Source organism: Spermophilus citellus (assembly GCF_964194105.1).
Source record: "Spermophilus citellus genome assembly, chromosome: 1".
Lineage (NCBI taxonomy): Eukaryota > Metazoa > Chordata > Mammalia > Rodentia > Sciuridae > Spermophilus > Spermophilus citellus.
Genome location: NC_138182.1, coordinates 134,482,937 through 134,505,609, shown reverse-complemented (window position 1 = coordinate 134,505,609; position 22,673 = coordinate 134,482,937). Strand labels below are relative to the sequence as shown.

The window sequence follows — 22,673 nt, the reverse complement described above, 5'->3', positions numbered from 1 at the left end:
AGTGACTTCATTTGGCAAGAAAGCCCTTTGCTTTGACAGCATTAATGGCTCCCTCAGAAAAGGTGAAAAGGAAAAACATTCATAGTCACCAGATAGAAATATTGCTCCAACGTCCATCTACATCAGGTACAGCTAACCTGATGGTGTTCGTATAGAGAACCCACACTTAGAGAGTTCCAAACTAAGTTGCTTGCTAATTAAAGACCAAGCCCAAATTCTATGTACTTCCTGTTCATTTTGCAGCTTTCTTATTCTAAAGTTGAAAAAGACCTCAGCAATCTGTAGACACAGCACCTGAGCAAGGGATAAATGGAAATGCAGGTACAAAAATTATAATTTGGAATGTTCCAGGGCAAGTGCTTTTGGATTTTTGAATTTGTCTGAGATCCAGAACTCTATTCAGGTTCACTATTCAGGGTTATTTAACAATTTAGCAGTGAAAAATCTTGACATTTTGATGTACCTGTAACTTCTAAATTGCACTTGAAAGATTTGTTGAAGGCTTTTTGATTTAGTGACATGCAACATAGCATTGTTGCGTAATATGCAAAAAATTGTTTGTTAAATATACCGCAGAAGCTCAGAATTTTATGACTCAAGGAGGGGCAAATGCACTGTTTTCCACCTAATGTTTGATCTGCCAAATATAAAATTAAAGTGTACAAAATATTAATTTTAAAATAGCTAAAGGCACATACTGCCATCAGTTTGTTTGTTCATTCATTCTTTTTTTTTCTTTTTTTTCCCCCTTGTTCTGTGATTGTCAGCCACTCCATCGCAAAGCAAATGGGAAAATTGTCATGGAGGGTAGGAGAACCCTCAGAATGAATTATTCATGGATTCAATTGTGATATTTATTGCAACAATAGTAAATTCACTTGCCTCTGATTATACAATAAGTAAATAATTCTTTTCTTCCCAACAAGGAGAACTTTCATGCACTAAATTATTTTTAGCCTAATTCTCCTACTGTAAGAAAAGTTTAAGACATAAAAGCCAGGGGGGAAAAAAGGAAACAAATATCCTTCCAAAAATGGACACCCAATATTGTGAAAAGGGGGAAATAATTTTCAGTTTAAAAAACAAAATCCATGAACTGCTTTTTCAAAGAATGCTCAAGTCTTTATTCCCAAGCAATCTTCCTGGGCCTGGGAAATCATAAAGTCAAATATGAGCAAGTCTAGTGGAAAATCTGTGACGTTAATCTTGGCTTGAGTCGTATTTTTAACAGGCCTTGAATGTGTGTGCCGGTTCATCCAGATGGCCATACAGGAATCGGCCTGATAGGATTAAACCTTTATGCTAAACTCCATTCCATCTGTCACCAAGGTTTGCCTTTCTTTATCTGAATATGAATTTTAGCCTCCTTATATCTGGGAACAGGACTCAATGCAGCATTAAAAATATAGATGCATGCAGATAATTTAACATTTTACAAGTTAGTCTCAGTTGATATGACCTTACTTAGTCTTTTTTCTTGAAAACATTTCTGCCAAGAATTTTGCTAAGAAGAAATTCTAAAGTATGCAAAATCTACTTTTCTTGCCAGAGGGTTTTGTCTTCCTCTTCCCATGGAACTCTAGGACTCATTCAGCTTACTATCATAATAGGGGTGCACATTGACATTTACCCACAAAGATAAAACAGGACGACCTGGCATCCCCTCAGCACAATTTTCTCTGAGAATAGATGGTATATCATTTCCATGGGATGACTAATCCGAGCAGACGATATTCATGCATGTTTTGCTCTTTGCATTACAAGAAGATTGGTATTAGTCATCATTTGATAAATTATCTACAACAACTGTTTCTATCATTCTTATCAGGTTTTCTGTTTTTAAGGAAGCTCTTTTTTTGCTGGGGGTGAGAAATGGGGAGGCTGTGATTCCCAGCTTCTTCCTGAATGAAGCTGATCTCTGTTTTGCCCTCCTGTGCATATGTCCCTAGGAGCAGTGGGGTTAACTTCACAGCTGGAAGAGTTGGTTTAGGGCAAGTATCAGGACAGAAATCTGTTGTCAAGAGGCCAGAGCCTGGTCAATGATTGTGGGGTTCCCAAGTCCATCACAAAGACAAAAGGGAGTCTCAGAGTGCTGGGCTTGGTGGAGAAGAACCAAGATAAGCTGCCCAAGCAAATCTCATGCAAATAAGTGAACAAGTTGCCTGTGAAAAGGGTCTTTTCCAGTTCTAAGCGGAGGCTGGTTCAGAGCAACATGATTGGTCATGTGTACTCAGTGTGTTTGTGATGGAAACCACAAGATGGCAGCCTGAGTGGCCTCAGCCCTGAGAACGAAGGGTCCCTCTGGCACCTCAGCAGGATTCATGGGCTCCCCATAGTACCTGTGGTCACACTGACTCTTAGCTCCACGCTGCCATGAATGGTGCAGCCAAGCAACTTGCCAATGATTTAGATATTTTCACATACAGTTACAGTTCTTATATTTAAGCACTACCCCTTAACTGAATACCAGAGGAGAGAGAGCCGAGAAACTTCCCATTCAAGCTTAGATGACTAATTCCAATTATTGATAGGAATGTGCATATAAACGTTTTTGTAAACACATGTCTTTGATTCTTTTGATTAGCAAAACTTTTAGTCAGTTAATAAGAAGGGATCCCCTCCTGAAGTAGATGACCCTAAGGGATGACACCCACTGCGAATCACCTTCTGGAATACAGACATGCTCACAAACAGCCCTGCCAGCTATGCTCCACATCTTATCCTAAAAAAGCATATCTATTTAGAAATCCCATTGCTTAATCTGCTTTGCCCAGTGTAGGAGCCACCAGCAGCACGTGCAACTATTTAAATTCAGTTTTAAATTAATTAATATTATATTGAAAGTCTTTTCTCACACTAGCCACATTTTAAGGTGTCACTTTCTATGGTGGCCAGTGACTATCATCTTAGAGAGCACATTGATAGATTTCTTCCATTATTCCAGCAATTTCTAGTGGACAGTGTTGTTATTAGGACCAAATTTGGAGCAGGCATTCATAAAGAATAATTTTCGGGGTGCCCTTCATAAGTCAAGAACTGTGCAAGGAATGATGAATCCCTAATCCGTCCAACAAGGACCACAAAAGCAAATGCTCTCAGGGTCAGGTAGGAAGTAAAGTTAATAAACTGGGCTGGATGCAACGCAACAGGAGTAGCAGGAATTGTGTTAAACACATAGTGAGTAGCAGGAATTGTGTTAAACACATAGTGTGTGCCCTATCCAAAAGTGACCCAAGTCCTCAGTTATGCTTTCCATGTAAAAATCTCTGTTTTTAAGATCAGCAACAAATACATAATTTATTAAAATACCATGTAAATTAAATTTACCTATGCCAAAAGCTGGATTCCATCCATTATCTTCCAGGGTGTAACTTACATACATCTTTGGAAAGTCAAGAATCATCTTCCAGTTAATAAGTTCTGTCATCACACAACTAAAGTGCCACTGACTCATCAAATGATGAACATAAAACACAACCAGGATCAATTCTTCTTTTGACTACTAAAGGCCTCTCTATATACGATATGGAAGCCCCCACCTGGCCATCTTCAGCTATGCATAAGATACTCTATAATCGGTTTGGGAGAAGAGCTTCCTGCTCCTGAATGATTTCTATTGTGATCATGCAAGACGGGATAGATAGCAATTTTTAAAAAAAGAAACTGTGTTTTGAATGTGAGCAGCATTTTAAAATCAACCCTGCCCAACCTTTAATAATTGCCATGAGATGTTTTGTACCTTTCTGAATAGTTCTGGTTATACTTCTCTCCACAAGCAAGGATGCTACTGTTAATGTGTTTGAATGAACTTTCATTATGGAGTCTTATCATTTTGAGCCAGTTTCCTCTCCTCCCTGCCATGTTCAGGGAAGCTGCAGTTTCACGTCAGTTACAGCACAGATGTTTCCATGGTGATATCTGTGATGTCACAGGCACAGGCGTGTGTGTTGCCAAATGGACCCCACAAGACAAGCAGAAAGGACTGGCCATCCTGCTTCCTAAACTTCATGATGTACTGCCTGGACTTCCTCAAAATTTACTCTTCAGATCTCAGCTGTCCTATGTGGACTGTGAAAAGCAAACACACAGACTGGCCTGTTTCTGGTTCATTTCTGCTCTCTGATTACCAATGATGAACAGAGGCTACTCTACATGCCCAGACCTAGATTAATCTTCCTAAGACAACAGCTTTCAAAATTGGGCTTACAGGGTCAAGTCCACCTTGCTGAGTCTGGCTGACTTTCCCTTTCTAAGCTTAGCCCCCATTCCTTGCAAGCTGGAGATGAGATTCTTCAGGAATTAAGACCATGGCTCAGCTCACATGCCAGGCTTGCCGGTTCCTACCTGGGCAAGTTACTTTTCATAAGCTTCTACCACTTTACCTGGAGTAATAATTCTAAAAGAGTCCACCTTGACAGGTTGCTGTGAGGTTTAATCTATGTAAAGACCTTAACATAGAGAAAATAAGGGATAAATGTGAGATGATGGTAAGGAGAAGAAAGATTTAGTGCAAGAGAAGGAGGAAGAAGAGTATCTTGCATCTGTACAGCTAGGCAGGTAGCTACCTGTGCAAATCAACCCAATCAGTCAGCACATCTGTCACAGAAAGGAACCTCATTCACCCACAAACTGGAGAGACTGCTCTGCACTTTACCAATGCCTGACTATTAATTAGTTTTACTCAGTTTTCAAATGGGGCTTTTCCATATACTCTCTCTCCACTATTCTTAATATTAACCTTAAATAGCAGACAAGCAGATGTTATTCTTCAATCCACTTCACAAATGAGATAGGTTGGTCTCAAAGACTCATTTATACTTGAGACTTGGAGAGGCTACTTTGACTGATACAGTCAAATATTTAAAATACCCAAACTTCCTTTCAATTTTGGTGTTTATCTGAAATTTCTGCTCAGTTTGGCTAAAATGTTCACTTTAATCGTATAAATACAGCCAAAGTCTCATAAAATCTTAGTTTTGCAATTTCTTATCCCCAAGATAGAGGGTGGATATTTATTAACTTTACAGAATATTACTACTCTATTTCCAAGTAAGGTTATTTCCCCCCTAAGACTCAGATTCACGAATGAATTATAGTTAAATCTCTCTCTACCTTCTTCTATTTCCAAGTTCAGAAAATGCATCCTAATGTAAAACCACTAGTGCCAATTTAAACACAGAAACATAGAAAATACTGCCAAACATCCAGGCTGAGAAATGTTTCTTTTGTTACAAGTTGGGCTGCTAAACACATGCTCAAAATGTGAACATCCAATACAAGGGATAGCAACAGAACCAGAACTTACATACTTTAAGTGGGGGGCAGTTTCAGCTCACTTTTGTTTTCCATCTGGACATTGTCGATGTCGATGGTGGACAGTGATATTGTCCCCAATTTTCTTTTTTTCATCTGAGCAACAAGGATCAGATTCTAGAAGACTTTAGCTAACCAAATCATGAAGAGTTTCTAGAATTCTGCCAAAGTTGAAAGGCAGAGGAGCATGAGATTTGCTGCACACAGAGTTACTGGAAGAACACAATTGGTTCAATGACTCAGGCAGACGATTTTAGGAAATAAAGATCAAATGTACACTTTCCTTTTCCATCAAGAAATAATAAAGCACATTAGCACTGACTGGGACACCACTCCGTGGATAACATATCTAAGGGCTCATCCTGCTCGCCCAGCATAAGTAGAAATAACAAAGAATTAAAGAAAGGTCTCACATTGTAACAATCATGGTATTTATGTATGTATTAGTGGTGCTGGGACTTGAACCCAGAGCCCTGTGTGTGGTAGGCGAGCACTCTGTAATTGATCTCCACCCCCTGCCCTCAACCTCACAAATTTTAAACATTCTAAATAATGACAAAAGTACATTGCTGCCTGTTCATATCGGACACATGCTCCGTGTCTTGAAATTTTTATTGCTTTGCCCAAGTTTGATGGAAGAAACTGACGTGTTGAGGTCTCAGACCTGACACGGTCCATGTCTCTGTTCCCTGCGTCCCCCTGCCACATTTCTTTCCAGATCTGGGGATGAAGAATGTGGGTTTGAAAAACTGGTGTCCTGCTGATTACAACTGTCAATTAAATAAGCCAGCAACACAGGAGCATATGTTCACATATGAAATATTGATTAATTGCACAGATTGGGATAAAAATCTATTAATACCTGGGTTCTGCTTTCATGTTTACTGGTCAGATCTGCGTTGGGTGGATACAGATCTATTTCTGTGCCCTGTGGGCTAGAGAGTGCGACTTTTGTGTTTCACTTTTCTCTTCCTTCTCTGGATCCCATCTGGTTTCCCATGTCGGTGTTTCTGTTAGGACTGACCAGCATGCGTTCAAGCAGGACCTTAATTACTGGGTCATCTTCCAGCAGACTTGCCCATGCAGACTGGCAGCAAAGCCACGACCCTGCAATTCTCAGCCTTTTCTCTTGTGCCTCTCTGAGTAAATCTTTTTCCCAGGGATGCTAAAATCATGCCGATGGCATTACATTCATCTGATAAGAATGATGATCACCAAATTTCTATAAAGTTTCATTTCTGTCCACTGAGTATTTCAGGTTGCAGGGCTGGCACAGAGAGTCTGAGATGGGATGCCCGATAGTGTGACGTGATACCAGGAGTTTTTATCTTAACCCAGAAAAACACCTTCCCGTATATCACTGCACATGCCAACTAACTCACCCTTGGGAGTGAGCATAGATCAGGCTTTTTGGTTTGCCTTTGAGTAATGTCGTCAATTTGCTTCAATTGAAGCAGGTTTTATATTACCTGCTCAAATGGCAGAATTTCACTCTGCCTCTGAAGTCTAGGGTACGGGGAGATGCATTGACTAAACAATGGGAAAGAACAGCGGCCACGATCCCATGTGTCAGCCGCTCAGAAACCCAAAACCTAATTCTTTTTCTGTTTCACCACAACTAAATCCTTAAAGGATGGCCTCAGTTTCCCTTTTTATTAATTGAATATAATAACAGCAGTGCCCTCCCATGGCTGCTAAGAGAATTAAAGGAGATAGTGCCAATTGTGTAGTATTGAATTTGATACAGTAAGTGCTTAAAGCCACTGATTCCAGCAGCACCACCATTCCCTGAAACATGGATGGCAAATTAGCATTTTAGTGAACTATAAGTTGCATCAGCCTGTGATGATGGACCCCTATGTCCAAGTCAAAGAGAAACCAACCTGTGGGGAATTTTCAAGTTTATTTCTGAAAAATGGACCTTAGCCCTAACCCCATCAGCCCTCCCTCAACCTTCTGTTTGATCCTCCTATGGTATTTGAACATGCTTTCCTCTCCGCTTAAAATTCTCTTTCTTCTTTGTTTGACCAAATACTGCTCATTCTTTTTTTTTTTTAGTTGTAGATGGACCCAATACTGTTATTTTATTCATTTATTTGTTTATTTGTATGTGGTGCTGAGTATTTAACCCAGTGCCTCAGATGTGCTAGGCAAGTGCCTTACCACTGAGCTAAAACCCCAACCCAATTGCTGCTTATCTAAAACTTGTAAGTTTCCCTGACTCTTCAGACTTGGCCAAGTCCCCTTGCCTGAAGCTCTCTTAGGAGTCTGTTATTTCTCCTTTCTAGCACTTACCAGTCTTTCAATTTCAATCATCCTATGTACCATTACTTCCTTAATATGAACATATAAATATGCATGTGCTTAGGATTGTATACCTCATAGTGTCATCAACTGCCCCTATTCTGACCAGCTGGGTACTCCTGTTGTGCATTACAGTAGGCGGTCATCCGGTGTGTGTTGAATAGACGAATGAGAATGAAAAAGCAAACAGAAAAAGAATCATCCGCGGTGTTAAAAAGTTAAGGGACTAAAATGAGCAGCTGGAAATCTGAGCACTCCTCCAGCATTTAGGAACAATTGCCTCTACACCCACCCACACCCGGCTTCCTCCACGGATCAGCAACAGCAACCTGGAGCCCCATTTCCTGGGCTGATCTGGCCCCATTCCGGCAGAAGGCACTCCATTCTCCTGGGGGTTAAAATTAGCACCAGTGAGCTCCCCCTGAGGTGGGCTCTCTTCATGCAAGGACCCAGGTGGATCTTGCTGACAGATGTTAAGGTTAGAAGGAAGGGTAACAGCCAGATGAGAAAACAGAGCCGCTGGCTTCCGGAGGTACCAGGACTTCCTGTCTTTAGGCCCTGCTGGTTCCTGCTCTCCCCGCCCCTCCCCCACGTGGCAGCTTCAACACAGTTGCTGCTTTTTCTGTCATTTGAACTCAAATCCTATCTTGGAAATTGATGGGCGATCCTGCCCTTGACAACACAATGTCAGCTTTGCTCAGTGTCCAGCTGGTTCCGTATACATTATCATAATGCGCTGCCTGGGTGGACCCTGGCTGGTGCTCTCCCTGGGCTGGAGTCCCCTTTCCAAACCGACTGCTGCTCTCTGACATGCAGACTCTACTTTGGTTAAAAAATAAAAACAGAGTTAAAGACTTGGGAGAGGTTTTGATGTTTTAAATCCTATGAGGATATTAAGTCTTTTCTAAGGGTAAATCGAAGCTAAATGGTTTTCTTTTAAAAAAAGCAATATTTGACTTCATATAAAAAGAAAGACTATTTGCCAGGGTCCTTCACTGTTTTCTGGTGACATGGAAGAATTATTACTTCCCCCAACTCTGTAAAGTCCTCTCTTAAAAGCATTTCCCAAACTTTGGTCAGGATTTGCCTCATCCCAGTACCCCTTATGCTATATTTACTTCATTTTATTTAGTTGTGATTTTTATTTAGATCAACTAATTTTTTCCCTTAAATTTAATCTTGTCCTAAGTAGTAATAACAGTGAGATCCTGATTTTGGAGTTGTAGGGGTTTTGTTGGTTTGTTTATTTTGTTTTGTTTTCATTGTTGTTTGTGTGTTGAGATAGACATAGAATTATTTAGAAATGTTTTAACATTTTTCTCCATCTACTAAAATCATCTCACACACTGTATGGGAAACACTGAAAAGCTCACAGCTAACTGTGGAGTGGATTGCACACTATACACTCTCAGCTGAAGGAATTCAGGGAGAAGAACATCTGTGGTGTAAAAACTGCCTGAGACACAAACGGTTCTGTGTGCTACACCTTGTGGCTTCTCCAGACTTTCTGGAACCAAGTGTTCACCTCCTACAGGCTGCCCAAGGTGGTAGGAAATGGACTCAGGTCTCTGCAGAGTGACCCTCACATTGGTATTTTGGTAGCAGCTCTCCAAGGCTGTGTGTGTGTGTGTGTGTGGCGTCTCAGGAAACAGAACTTATCTCAGAATCAGCTGCATTCAAACAATGAATTATCAAAGGTTGAAGAGCCAGACAGAGCCTCTCCTTAAAGGATAAGGAAACTGAGGCCCAGAAAGACCTGAGCACACAGCAAGGGTGGAACTTTATTTATATTTACTTCCTCATGTATAAATGAAAATAGCCAAACAAGAAAATTTATTTCAAACCCAACTCCTTGTCACTATTCCTAAATATCACATCATAAGAATGGTTTAGGAATGAATGGTGCATCAAAGTTTTTATCTGGGTATTAACACCAACTGGAATCATTTGAAATTCTCACTTGAGTATTTCTGACAAATAAGGACAAAGGCCTCAGCTGTAACCACCAATTACACAAATAAACACAACTGGAATTATGATGCATGTGTAACCCAATATAAGACCAAAAAAAATAGGTTTCAAAAAAGTTCCATCATTTCTGATCAAAATGTAAGCAGAAAATACCACTACCCACAAAACACCACCCCGTGCTGATTACAAGTGTGGTTCCCTCATTTATTAGATCAACGAAAATACTAAATATTAGAATTTTCCCAGTTTATAGGTATGTCAAGAAATTCCTACAAGACTACAGCCACATATAATTTCTAGCATGAGGTCCAGTGACCCTGAAGGATCTCAAACAATACTTAAGCCACCATCTCACAGTTTTCTCAAGATCACCTTTTTCTCCACTGTGTATATGTGTCAGAAAGTCCAGATGATTAACAAGTGGGTTCTAGGGAGATGAGTTAGAGCATCCTTGCAAATAAATAAGATATTACCAGGCTCCTAGTCATTGCCAGCCCCACAGAAAATATCCCAGTGGTTAAATAAAATCAGCATTTAAAAAATTTGACTAGCACGAGTTCCAGCCAGAGGAAAAGAGGTTACTGAAGAGAATGAACTATAAGGCAAACATACATCATGTGCCCCAATTTTTTAAAAAGAGGTGCTCTGGGCTAAGTTTCAAAAGATCTTTTTAGAATGCCAGCACAATTGCCTTTCTTGAATTGAGAAAAATAAGGACAATTAGATAGGAGATAACAATAATTTAGCATCATGTCCAAGAGCAGTAGTTGAAAGTAGATGCCAGAATTAGGTTTTAGGGATTTAAACCCAAAAATCTACTTAATTGCTGTGTGACTCTGGGTAAGTTACATATCTCCTTCTTAGCCTCAGTTTCTCCAAATAGCAATTCTATGTGCCCTGGAAGGCCTCAGGGTTATGGCTGCTAATTCTTAGTAATACTATTATATAGAGCTATGTGGTTATGTAGGCCAAGGGTCAAATACGAAGCCCAATTCTAATTAGTTTTGTGGCTTTGGGTAAGTTATTGATCCTCTCTAAACTTCAGTGTTCTCATCTGTGAAGTGGGAATACTAATTGTTACCTCTTAACAAATTTGCTGCAGGATTTGATGAGATAATATAAATAAAATGATGACCACAGTGCTGGCATTTAGGAAAGGTTCCATAAATGTTAGCTAATAATGGTCCAAAATAAAAACAGTAGAATTAAACTACCTGGCTCAGTCACCATCAGGGATGACAATTAAGTCTGAGCACGAGTTCCCCTCTATCACCAATGCTGCTGGTGGTGTCATATTCAAATAAAGAGAATGTAGATCATCTGCGTGGTGATTACAGGTAGCTCATGAACTCTTTAATCTGCCTGAAGCTGAGGTCTTGATAGCTCCCAAGTCCCCAGTATTGGGATTGTGGTGTAATCTGATTTATGACTTACTCAGGAAATACTCTAGAACCTTATTCTTATCTTGACGACATACCTTGTCCTTTTTATTTTAAGGGAAGACAAAAGGCAACTTCCCAACTTCTCTAAGGAATGGTACAACCTGATACTTGGAAACATGGGGTCTTGATGCTCTATTCTATGACACGTGTGGATATTTTTAACCCTAAGTTTCTGTTCTTGCATCTGCCTTTATTTTTCAATTGGGCAAAATCACCTGATAAATGTGCAACCCTCAGTACACAAAGATGGCACTTATATTTCTCTAGTTAACTTGGACCCTTTGCCAAGATGCTCTTGCCTAAGTGGGTCTGGCTGGAGCAGTGCACCAAAATCCTACATCACAGTGAGAGCCACTCACTGTGTCATCCATCCTCTGCCACTATATTCTGAAAGTGCAATCTTTCAAGGGGGTGGACAATTGCACAGATATTCTTCTCATGATCCTCCAGGTCCCAGAGGGTCTGGAAGCAGACCAGGCCAACCTGAATTATGAAGGCACCCGGACTGGACCCAAGTCCTCCTGCAACACGTTGTATTGCCCAGGACCACAAGCTGGCCAGCATCCCAGGGGTAAGTGCAAAGAGCACTAAATGCATTTTGACAGACATTATCTCTAGGTTTTAGTGTGAATGGGTCACATGCCCTCTCCAGGTTTTCTGTCAATGAGGGGGGTGAAGGAGGTGACCTTGCAGACTCCAATGACTCTCCTCCCAGCATGAGCCATGACCCAGGGGTTGCCTATAGTGGGAGAGAGAGAAGCTTAGGAGGGAATGTTTAGTTTATTTTCATTCATTCAATGATTCCATTTTGCTGGGAGTAATACACATTTCATAGATCAAATAACACAGCAGCCCTTCGTTCTACGGGCCTTAAAAAGACAGAGGTCTCCATATGTTCACTGAGTCAATGGGCAAATTCTTTCTATGTTATTTATGAAAAACATAATCAATAAAATAAAACCATCTGGAAAAAGAGCTCTCAAAGTGCTGGACTCGGTTCCTATGGTGAAGAGGCACGATTGATAGATGGAGGAGTGATGGGGTGGGGGTGGGGCACTCTGGGCACATCCAAATCCCAGGAAGCTTCCAAAGTCCAGCAGGGAAGGGCTCAGAGCAATGGTTCCCTGGGCTTTCCTGAGACTCTAGAAGAACCTATGGTCAAAACTGAGTTCACCAAAGCCCTGTCAGCCTCCCTCACCATTCCACTACCTGACCAGACCATGTGGTCTTGGGTGACGTGGCCCTGGCCCTTGCCCAGCCTCATCTCCTGCCACTACTCCAGAGCAACATAAGCCATGTTGGTCTCCTTCAGTCCTTGAATTCACCTGAGCAAAGCAGCTCTGCAACACACCGTTCCTCTGTCTGGAATGTTGTCCCCTTTGGGGAACATCTGTTCATCTTTGAAGTTTTGGTCTACATGAGATTTCCATGGAGAAGGCTTTCCTGACACCCCACACTTCCTCTTCCCTGTTATGGTCTTCCTTTCTGCACTAATTAGTTGCTAAGTTTTGTTTCCTATCTTTCATCTCTATTTATATCATAAGTTCTATGAAGACAGGGACTGTGTCTGCCTTCTGTTAGTGGAACCAGCTTAATGTCTGGCACATACAATTTGAAGCCCCCTACATTCGTTAGCCAGAGATCCAAAGAAGGGGTTCCACTAGAAATAGCTAGTGGGTTTCTCTGCTCCCCCAATCCCTGTTTCTTCAAAGGCCCCTTCTGCAAGATGGCATGAGTCCCTGACTTCAGTTCAGAGACCACAGAATTGTGCATGCTGAATGAAAGCTGACACATGACCGAACCCTGCTGTCACTGGGTACATACATAGCTGGGGCCCACAGCGGCAAAATGACCCATCTAGGGTCACATAGCTAGTTAACAGCAGAATCAGGACTTGAATCCAGTTCTCCAGCCAGACAGCCTGATCCTACTTCTAGGTGAGCCTCAGGGCCTTATTACACAGAGGCAGGGGAGGGGGGTCCTCTCCTGTCAATTAGAACCTCTGTGCCACTTTGGAGTAACCTCCTGAGCTTCAACCTTCTTTCTCCACGTGTCCATAAAACAACAAATTTAAATGCAGGTGGGCAGAGAGGATTCAATGGGGCTGGACACCCAGGGGCAACCAACAGAAGCAAAAACTGCTCCTGTCTGGTTCAAAAAGATTAAAGAAGGTCATATGCTAAAGATCAAGTATAACACCATATTGTCAGGGACAGCTGGAACCCAAAGGTCAGAACTAAGTGGCAGTGGTGAAAACCTAGTCCTCTGTCTCCAAGGTTGTAATTACAGCCAAGGGGACATGCTCAACGTCTCTACCTCCCCCTCTTCATTTCCAAAATATTTTAGTTTAACCAAAGCCCACTTTGGGTCTGATTTGTTTTATTCTGGGATCCCGGCACATTGATATTTCATGTCACAGAATTTGTAATTACTTTGAAGGGAAACTTAATTCATGCACATCTGATGCCCACAAAAGTGAAATTTCAGTCATTTTTCCATTTTTAGGAGGTGAGTGTGTTTTAAAACATTTATATTTGAGCCAAAAAAACTAAGTAGGACCTCAGGTCAGAACTCACTAACACTAAGATATTCTCATTCTAAAAACCCTCAATTGATAGTTTTGTTTTTTTTTTTTTTAAGAGAGAGAGAGAGAGAGAGAGAGAGAGAGAGAGAGAGAGAGAGAGAATTTTATTTATTTTTTAGTTTTTTCGGCGGACACAACATCTTTGTTGGTATGTGGTGCTGAGGATCGAACCCGGGCCGCACGCATGCCAGGCGAGCGCGCTACCGCTTGAGCCACATCCCCAGCCCCCTCAATTGATAGTTTTGTGCATTTTTCCCCCAAATACATATGAAGGTGGTACAAATTCATAAGAATTTTTTTTAAACCCTAGATCTGGAGAACAGCAAATCAGGGCCTTCACCCCACTTCTAGAAAGGGGCCTACTGATAGGTAAATTTCTCAACTCTCTTTAGTCATCACAGAGAGGAAAGTCCTACAACAGTCAAAAAGGGGGAGAAAAAGAAGAAAAAAACACTCACATGCTAACATAAAAAAATATATATATATTCCCTAAAAAAAAAAAAATGAGCATTTAAACCGCTTGTCAGACGGTTTCCTGACAAAGCCACTAGAGTGTATTCATAGACATTTGCATAAATGCTGCCGATGAGTTCCCCATAGCTGTTGGCGCTAATGGTACATAAAGTAATTTAGTCACTTCTCCCAGCATTCTGTGTCAGAATGATGAGCGCCGGCACTTTGCCTTGTTGCGTATTAGATCATTAGATAATAAAGTGTTAGCGCATGCAGGCTGACAGGGTCTCTGCACTCTGGCATCACGAGGGCACTGCATTTTGCCACAAGGGGAGGAAATAGAGAAATGATGCCACAATTGGTCTAAAATTCAAGTAAACAGAACCTGAGACCCAAGATGCACAACAATGACAATAACAACACTTCTTAAGCCTTTTAGAGGTCCCCGGCACAGTCTCTATGAATCTGCATAATGACTGGAAGAGGAGGCACACACCAGTAACCACACATTAGGTGGCCACAGTTCAATCCTTTGATCCCAAGCCCATGCTTTTTCAAAAAATTGGAACCATGAGAGCAGTTACATTTGGAGGCCGCCTCTCTGCACAGCTGTGCATCTTCCATAAAGCTGTTGCTTAAAGGAACCTCACTAAATGCCCCATAAATAACCAGCCAAAGAAAATCTCAGTATTTATGAATGAAGAAAAAATGGGGGCGAAAAGCAATTACTATGAGCCACGGTGTGCCAAGATTCACCCTCTTTGGACCATGCAAGATTCTGTGACATAAATTTGCCTTTGTTAACCCTCATATTTGAAATATGGGGACATTAATCTGAGCACTGGGGCTGTGAGTCCGTGGGTTGTACGGGGAAGAGTGTGCATGAATGTAAACCATGATCCCTATTTCTACCTATATGCAGAGAGACAGGCCACGAAAGGAACTTTCCTCCAACTGTCTGACAAGCAGGATATAAATAGAGATGTGCAGAGTTGCTCAAAATAATTCAGGCTACCTGTAAACGAGGTGGTAAAAAGACCAGAATGAGGGGGAAATGAAGATGCCTACAGGTCTCCAGAGGTGAAGCTGACTCCGCACATTCTATGCAGAAGCTATGCAAGGTGGGGGTAAAGAGAGATTCCGATGGCAGTGTGATTCTTCAACAGGGCATTTTAAAATAGATTTTTTTCAATGGCAGGATTAAGTATTTCCCCAAAACCAACATGAATTAGCATCTGGGTCTACTCCCACACATTAGTGATGAAAGAGTTCCAGACTCACCCTTTGCTGGGTACATATTTATGTGTCAGCCTGAAGTGTCTGAATGAGTGGGCGGTTGTGTGTGGTTGGTTGATTCATTCTGCAAAGCAGCAGATGTCTATGCTACTGTGTTGTTGTTACTAAGGATCTGAACATGTCTATGCTTTCATTCCACTGGAGAGAAGTAAGGCTTTGATGATGGTAGAAACCCCACAGAAGGACACAGGACAAATCTATGTCCCCAACAATGGCTAACCACTGATTTGTAGTGAAATGTCACCAATTTCTTGAATAATAATAACATGGGCATTTGCAGACTGGTGAACTGGAGCACAGGAATAGAATATTGTCTTTAAATTGTGGAATAATATGATATTCCAACTGAAATATTAATATGTAGTCTAGCAGAGAGAATTCTTGAGCTGGGAGGAAACTTGTAGATGTTTTGACTCAGGGTCACCTGTTAGCCTGAGACTTCATTCTTCCTAGGTACCTTCCCCTCCCCCTTCTTCCCTTCAGTGTTTGTTTGTTTATTTATTTATTTATTTTCATAATCAAGTATCAACAATTAAAATCAAGAGGGTTTTAATTTTTGCCAAACTGGAACATCTGGCCCAAATGTGCTCTCATTCCCCTTAGCAACGCTGCCTGGGGCTGGGGGCAGCTGAGCATGCACTTGTTCATCTTCAAGGTCTCCACCCAGTTCACTTCCCTTATTAACATTACCTGACCCCACCCAGGGCACAGATTTAGGTTTTTTTTTTTTTTTAATTACTGTCCCTTGCGCCAGATGATCAACTTCATTTTACCAGGAAGGAAACCAAAGATCCCCAAAAGTGACTTGTACAAGGTCACACAGAGTGAAACTGAGAACTGAATTGAATTTGAGGTCCCTGGTACTTATTCTGAAACTTTGTCCTATACATTACACTGCAAAATAATGTTACTGACCACCACCCACTAGAGGCATCCTTTCTAGAAGATCCTTATTGTTTGCTTGCATTGGATTTCGTTGTTGTTGTTGTTGCTGTTGGAGGGATAGTCAGCACAGTATCATGAGCTCTCTCACTGGCTTCCCAAAAGCAGAAATGGGAGCTAAGTGTGGCCTGCACTTGGACCACCGTTTGAAATTCTGCATTGGTGACTAGCAGACTTCAAGTCTACCCCCAGGCATTGCAACTCACTAGCCATAGTCAAAGATGACTTCAGTTCCTTCGTAATCAAGGCTTTCTATAAAGTATGTCCACTGAGCATTTGTCTGCTTTTTTTCTTCTTCCTCTCACCTAAACACCTTTAGCAATGCAATGCCTTAAGTGACTCCAAAGGTATTAAAAAGGCAACATTACTGTAAAGTGAGGATCAGAATAATTTTAAGTACAGAAATGGAACTAGGAATGTAATCATGAGCAGGTGTTTCAAATGGCCTCCTGCAAAAAGTAATATCCATCTATCTCAGCACTAATGAAACCATAAAGGAGCAGCTTTTGAAAGATGATGGTTTACTTTTAAAAGACTGTAAAACTGGATGTGGTGAAGAATCCCTTCTAAGAGTGTTACATCTGGCTAATTAATAAAATGTACTGTTTTGCATTCCTCAAGCACAGGGGAAAAACAGGCAAAAATGATGACAGTCGTGTGTTTATTAAATTGGGATGCTGGCAGGGAAGGGAGTTCTCTACCTTATGAATTATATCATGGACAGATTCGTGGCCCAGGGAAAAATCAGGCAATCAGGTGATAATTTGTGTGGTATGTTCTCCTGCTGACCTAGCAAACTGGAAAACGAAGTGAAGGAAATGGGTTAAGAGTTTAATTTGAGGAGGTTAAACAAAGTGTAGGATAGTGCTTGGTATCCAGGAGTCTCAGTTGCTGATTTTTTGATGGATGGATGGATGGAAGGATGGATGGAAGGATACATTACATTTACATGCAACCCGGAAATACTTAGACATGAGCATACAATCCAACCCACATTTCTTTTAGTGCATTTACTTTCCCTGAAATAAATTTTTATCTGGTTTCCTCCTGTCCTCTCATAGGCACCATTGATTTGTTGCAATTCTCAAGACAAGTGTGATCTCTCCCCACCAAGGTCAACCTGCAGGAAGCAGGCCCTATCAAAAGGTGTTGGGAGAGTTCCACACAGGGCAGAGGAGAGGCATTTGGTCTGAGTATCACACACAGAGTGCACCTCCAGCCTTTGGATCTGATCTCCCAATGAAATTCATCAGGTGGTCACAGAGAGGTACTGGCAGGTCTGTAAGGCCTTTGCTGGTGTTTTCTTTGTAGATTGGCCTGTCCTTATTTTATCGTCAAGCGGGAATTCAAAATAAAGCAGTATCCCAGGTCTCTCTCCTCTCAATCCAAGACAGAGAGTTATGCAACCCAAACAGAGTGGGCCTCAAGGTGCTTTCCTCTCTTTAAATACTCAGCAACCATACTTTGAAGAGCAAAAACCCCAGAGGATTAATATTGTCCAAAGGACTTTTGAAATTTGAAACAAAAATGTGGTGGAGTGGAAGAAAGAAACCAAATAAATTCACAGTTACAAGTAGCAATGCCAAGCAATGAAAATGATTCGCCTACCATGTTCCAGATAAGAGGGCGTACCTTCCGAGGGGTCAAGCCTCCGAGCCCTCCGCCCATGCTTGGAGTTGTTATGGACAAACATGTTATCAGAGACTGCCAGGACATGGCCATCCACGTTGACGGTTGTAGACACCACAACCTGGAGACAGGAGAGAAGAATGAATGAACATTTTAATATAAAAGCATGGTGGGTAATAAACTCAAGTTAAATAAATAACAGCTGGGAGCTGAAGAAAATTGCATAGCTATTTCACATAATAACTGGTGCTTATGCTGTACAAGTCTAACAAGAGGAGCTATTGATGAGTGGGTCTTTGGCATGGAACGCTTTTGATGCAGTTTTAAGTAAAATTGCACAGTTTATAGTTCCACGGCAGAAGGTGCACTGTTAACCATAATTTTAACAAGAGGATCTTTATTAGCATATTTTTTTTTTTTACACAAGGGTGGTTGTGTTTCACCTAAATTACCCTTCAGTTTAGACACTGAAGCAGATATCACAGTTGATCATGCAAATAAAAGTCTTTTGAATCTTTAAAATATCTCCTCCCCACTGTGTCAGGGTTAAGAGGATAGAGGAATAAAAAGGAGAGGTTTCAGCGAGGGCTGGGATGTGTCTCTCTCTCTGGGGTGTCTTTTTCTGGTTTCTTGTACTTTTTCCTTTTTGTGTTCGTTTGGTGAATCAAACCAGAATCCTCCTCCCCACTATTACCATCATGCCCCTCTCAAAAAAAAAAAAAAAAAAAAAAAAAAAAAATCCCTGCTAATTAAGATTCTTAAATCTATTTAAAAAAAAAAATTGTGGGACTGGCCCAAGACACAATTGAGTCACCCAGGCCATCTTATGACCTGACTCTGAGCCCCGTTTGCCAAAAGGAACCCAGGCAAAGGTGTGCCTCCGAGAACTTTGAGTAAAACAATGAGAAGAAATGACCTACACTTCTCCTTATATTAAATGGGGAAGAGGATTAAAACTGAAACCCACAGAGATATGTTTATTCATGCGACCTCTTACAACCAAATATAATAATTGTCTGTAATTGCAGATTCGGTTCCCACCTCATGCTTTGACACGAGAAACAGCAATCAGCCAGCTCCCGTTTAATCCACCTATTATGTTGACTAATTAACTTTGCCCGACAGTTTATTTCTTCCTCCATTATCAGCCCCTGTCAGCAACAAGCACCCTGCAGCATAGGGGAGACCTCAGGCCCTTTGATTGATCACCGATAGATTGACATGCAGATTAATTTAATTAGAATCACCTCACTTGAGAAATGAAAGACAAAGGCAAGAGGGCTAATAGATCTGCTCTTGTAATGAGGCGAGCCTCCGCAGCAGCAGCGGAGGCTGAGGATTTCTGATTTATTTTGCTCAATTCCCCAGTTGCTTGGAAAGACTCTTGCTTTAATTGTTCTTGGTTTTGAGAGGCATTAGCCTCTGAAGAGGTGAACTGCTTTACAAGGGTTGGCACATACTGAGGCCTTGGTTCTCCCAGTTGGCCAAAGGGAACACTGACTTCTAGAGTCCCATGAAACAGTGGTTCACATCACGGGATGAGCCCAGGAAGCATGTGTGGCCCAGGCGCAGGGTCTTTGAGTTGTTGGCCCTGCTTGGATCCGCATGCCCTGTAACTTTGCCATACTTAAAAATTCTACTGTCCCTCTCTTTCATCTAGATGCATCCTGGCAAAAGAAGGTTTTCCCTTTCCTAGGCCTTCAAGATGGCAACCAACTGCAAAACTGGATAACGCATAACTGGAGACAGCACCAGGAAGTTGGTTGTATTTTCCAAATCTGTTTTATTAAAATGCATAGTGAGCAATTGAGAATCCATCTGGGAACGGGGCATTCTCCTTACACATTGTGAAACCCCAAATTCCATCTGGAACAGGTCATCCCTGGGAAAGAATGGGAGGGGGATGCTACAGTTAGCAAAGTGGTTTTCTTCTCATGGTTGGCCAGTCGGGTCTGTTGGTCCCGAAGTTGTTGTGCACCCCTCGCCAATTATAGAATAACTTGAAAAGAGGAGGGGAAGAAGAGAAGAAAACCACCCGTTCTTTCACTTTCAAAAACTATTATGTTCGGTGGCAGAGGGAATATTATTTAGGGCAAAGGAAACACTTTTTAGCTCAAAAGGAGACTTCATAGGACAACGGCAATTATATAACAGAGCTGGGTCTTTCAAAGAAATTTTGATTTACTACAAGACCACAATTGAGTGGTCACTGGAGTCGTTAGCTAAAGACACTATAAAAAGAATCCCAAATGGTGTCTGTTTCCAGAGTCAGGAAATAGAAAGTGGTTATTCTAGATGTCTGTCTTCAGAAAAAAAGAAAGCAATGACAATTCACCGTGCACCTGTAAGGCACAGTGCCACAAACATAACCTTAAAATATGCAGTGTCTTTTAAAGGCACTGTCATCTAATTCCTAACACTGAATAAAAATGTCAAAAATGGTTAAGGGGGGGGAAACTATATCATATATGGTTTCCCTCCCCTTGGCAAGAGAAGGACAACTAGAGCCACGTGACTGACAGAATCATTTCATTGCAAGGCCAGTCATGCCATTCATTTCTTAAGATAAATGACTAATATGTCCCTCAAAAGCTTGTAGCACAACTTTCCAACCCCAAAATACTTTCTCCCATTCCAATTTGGAAACAATAGATTTAAATGAAACATACGCTGAAAGCGGATCACAGAGCAATTTGTAAGTTAATAAAACAATCTGTGAGATGCAAAAGGGTTTCTTAAAATAGGCCCGTGTTAGGGAGAGAAAAGGATCTTTACAGCTCCACACATGATCAATGATGTGCTGATACATTCAGCAGGTGGGGGGACAGGCAGGCCTGCCAAGGCTCCAACCTCCCCAAATTTTGTCACCAAAGCACAGTTTGAATTTGGGACAGATAAACATAGAAAATGATTTTACCTCTGAATTCAGCCAGCCTATCCCTCTTTATCCTCTCTTTTATTCCTCTATCCAGAGAAGGAACAGGAGTGAACAGGTATGTTCACTAATTCAACACCTGTTATAGGTGGACCTTCACTTTCTAGAACCACACTGTCCAATGCGGTACCCAAACGTGCACCTGTTCAAAGTAAGTAGAATTTAAAACTCCATTCTCAAGTCTCAACAGCCACATTCCAAATGCTCTGGTCACAGCCACAGGTGGCGGCTGGTGAATGGAACTGGACGGGGCAAACTTGGAACATGTCCATCACTGTAGAAGGTGCTGCCGCATAGTACACTGTAGAATGGTTCAGAAGTTGTTTGTGCCAACTTATGGGTGGGAATAAATTATGTCTGGAGTTACATCTCCTGAAAAATACTAGGCAGGTACACAGGTGTAGAGTTGTATTTTTTTTTTAAGGATTATGTTTTTACCGGAGCCTTTGCTTTAAATGTAGTCACCCAAATGTGCTGATTATTACTAGCATGTGCCACAGGTACTCTGATCTGAGTCCCATCCTCCAGGTGAGGGCATTTGGTGTACAGAGAGGAGAAGGACAAGCCTGCAGTGACCTGAGGACTATCGAGACCTCAATGTGTTGGTCCCTTTCCTGGCTCACACCAGTGCTTCAAAACCTGCTGTTACCTTCTTTCCTGGATCTGCATATGCCTAAAGATTATTCTTATTATCTACCCTATCTATTTAGAATATGAAAGAATTAAACAAACAAACAAACAAAAAAGTCATGAATCTCAGCTCTCTAGTGCTCTTAGTGGATAACTTTGGCCAGTTTAACTTCACCTTTCTAAGTCCCTGTATCCCTGACTCTCAAGTGGGGAGAATAATGGTCCCTAACTCGTAAGGTCGCCCGGAGGCTAGGTTCATCAAAGTGGCTAGCGGGGTTTTTGGTTCCTACAGAGTGGTCCGGGAATCGTTGTCACTTTGTGGGTGACAGCAAACAAAATGTTCAAAAGGACGTGTTGGGCTGAGAAACCTGAAGCAGTGCCTCTTGATTTCCATGCAGAGAACCCTGTGTGAACTGTTATTTTAAATAAAAGGGTACTGAGTGCCTCTCCTACGTCCACTGCTCAATGGAGTGGCCCCAATGTTAAAGACCTTTGTCCTCACAATAAAGTATCCCACAAGTCAGGCCTTTGGTGGGTTGCAGATCTCACCGGTTTATGTACTTTTGCTTTCTAGAATCTGTCTGCGCCTTAGTCTGTTACATTCCAGGCTTGAAACGAAATGAAAACTGACTGCAACAGAAACAGTCTGTACCCGAGACAGCCTACCATTTGGGTCTAGCTTTCCCAGTCCCTCACATCAGCGTGGGGTTCTGGGGAGCCCTGTTGCTGGTTGGTTCTTTCCCTTCAGTGAGGCAGGGGAACTTGCAAATTCAAACTAATGGTCTAAGATTCATGAAGCATAACCTCTGTCGCATGAACAGATTTTCAGAAGGACAAAGCAGCTAAATTCGACCATGAAAAGGAACACAGAGTAACTCAGTAACAAAAGCAGCAGGCATGTGGGAGAAGGGGTTATCCAAAAAGGATCCAGAAGACTTGAAATCTGTATCTTTGAGTATTTCTCTAACAAATATGGAATCATAGGAAAGATTACACAGTAAAAGTATGTTTCAATGTTAAAGTTTAGAATATTTTGGCAGTAAGTGTCTCCCTCGGAAAACTAACAACTCCAACAAGTTTTGAATAACTATAAAAAGAAAATCACAAATCTTGGTCTGCAGTGCTACACACGGTAACTCAGTAAAAGGCAATCCGTGGTAAAGCTGGTGGTGTT

The 22,673-nt window shown here is 41.5% G+C and overlaps 1 protein-coding gene across 8 annotated transcripts in view; it reads right to left on the bottom strand.

The window, feature by feature from the left end:
* EBF1 (EBF transcription factor 1) overlaps positions 1-22,673 on the bottom strand; it is a 396,117-nt gene that overhangs the window by 115,241 nt on the left and 258,203 nt on the right. For 6 of the 8 annotated variants that reach the window (XM_081303910.1, XM_081303909.1, XM_081303905.1 and 3 more), the window contains one exon: positions 17,914-18,055. In XM_081303910.1, coding sequence (XP_081160036.1) covers positions 17,914-18,055 — 142 coding nt within the window. The remainder of the gene's footprint in view (positions 1-17,913; positions 18,056-22,673) is intronic. The other 2 variants (XM_081303907.1, XM_081303908.1) reach the window with 1 other exon arrangement.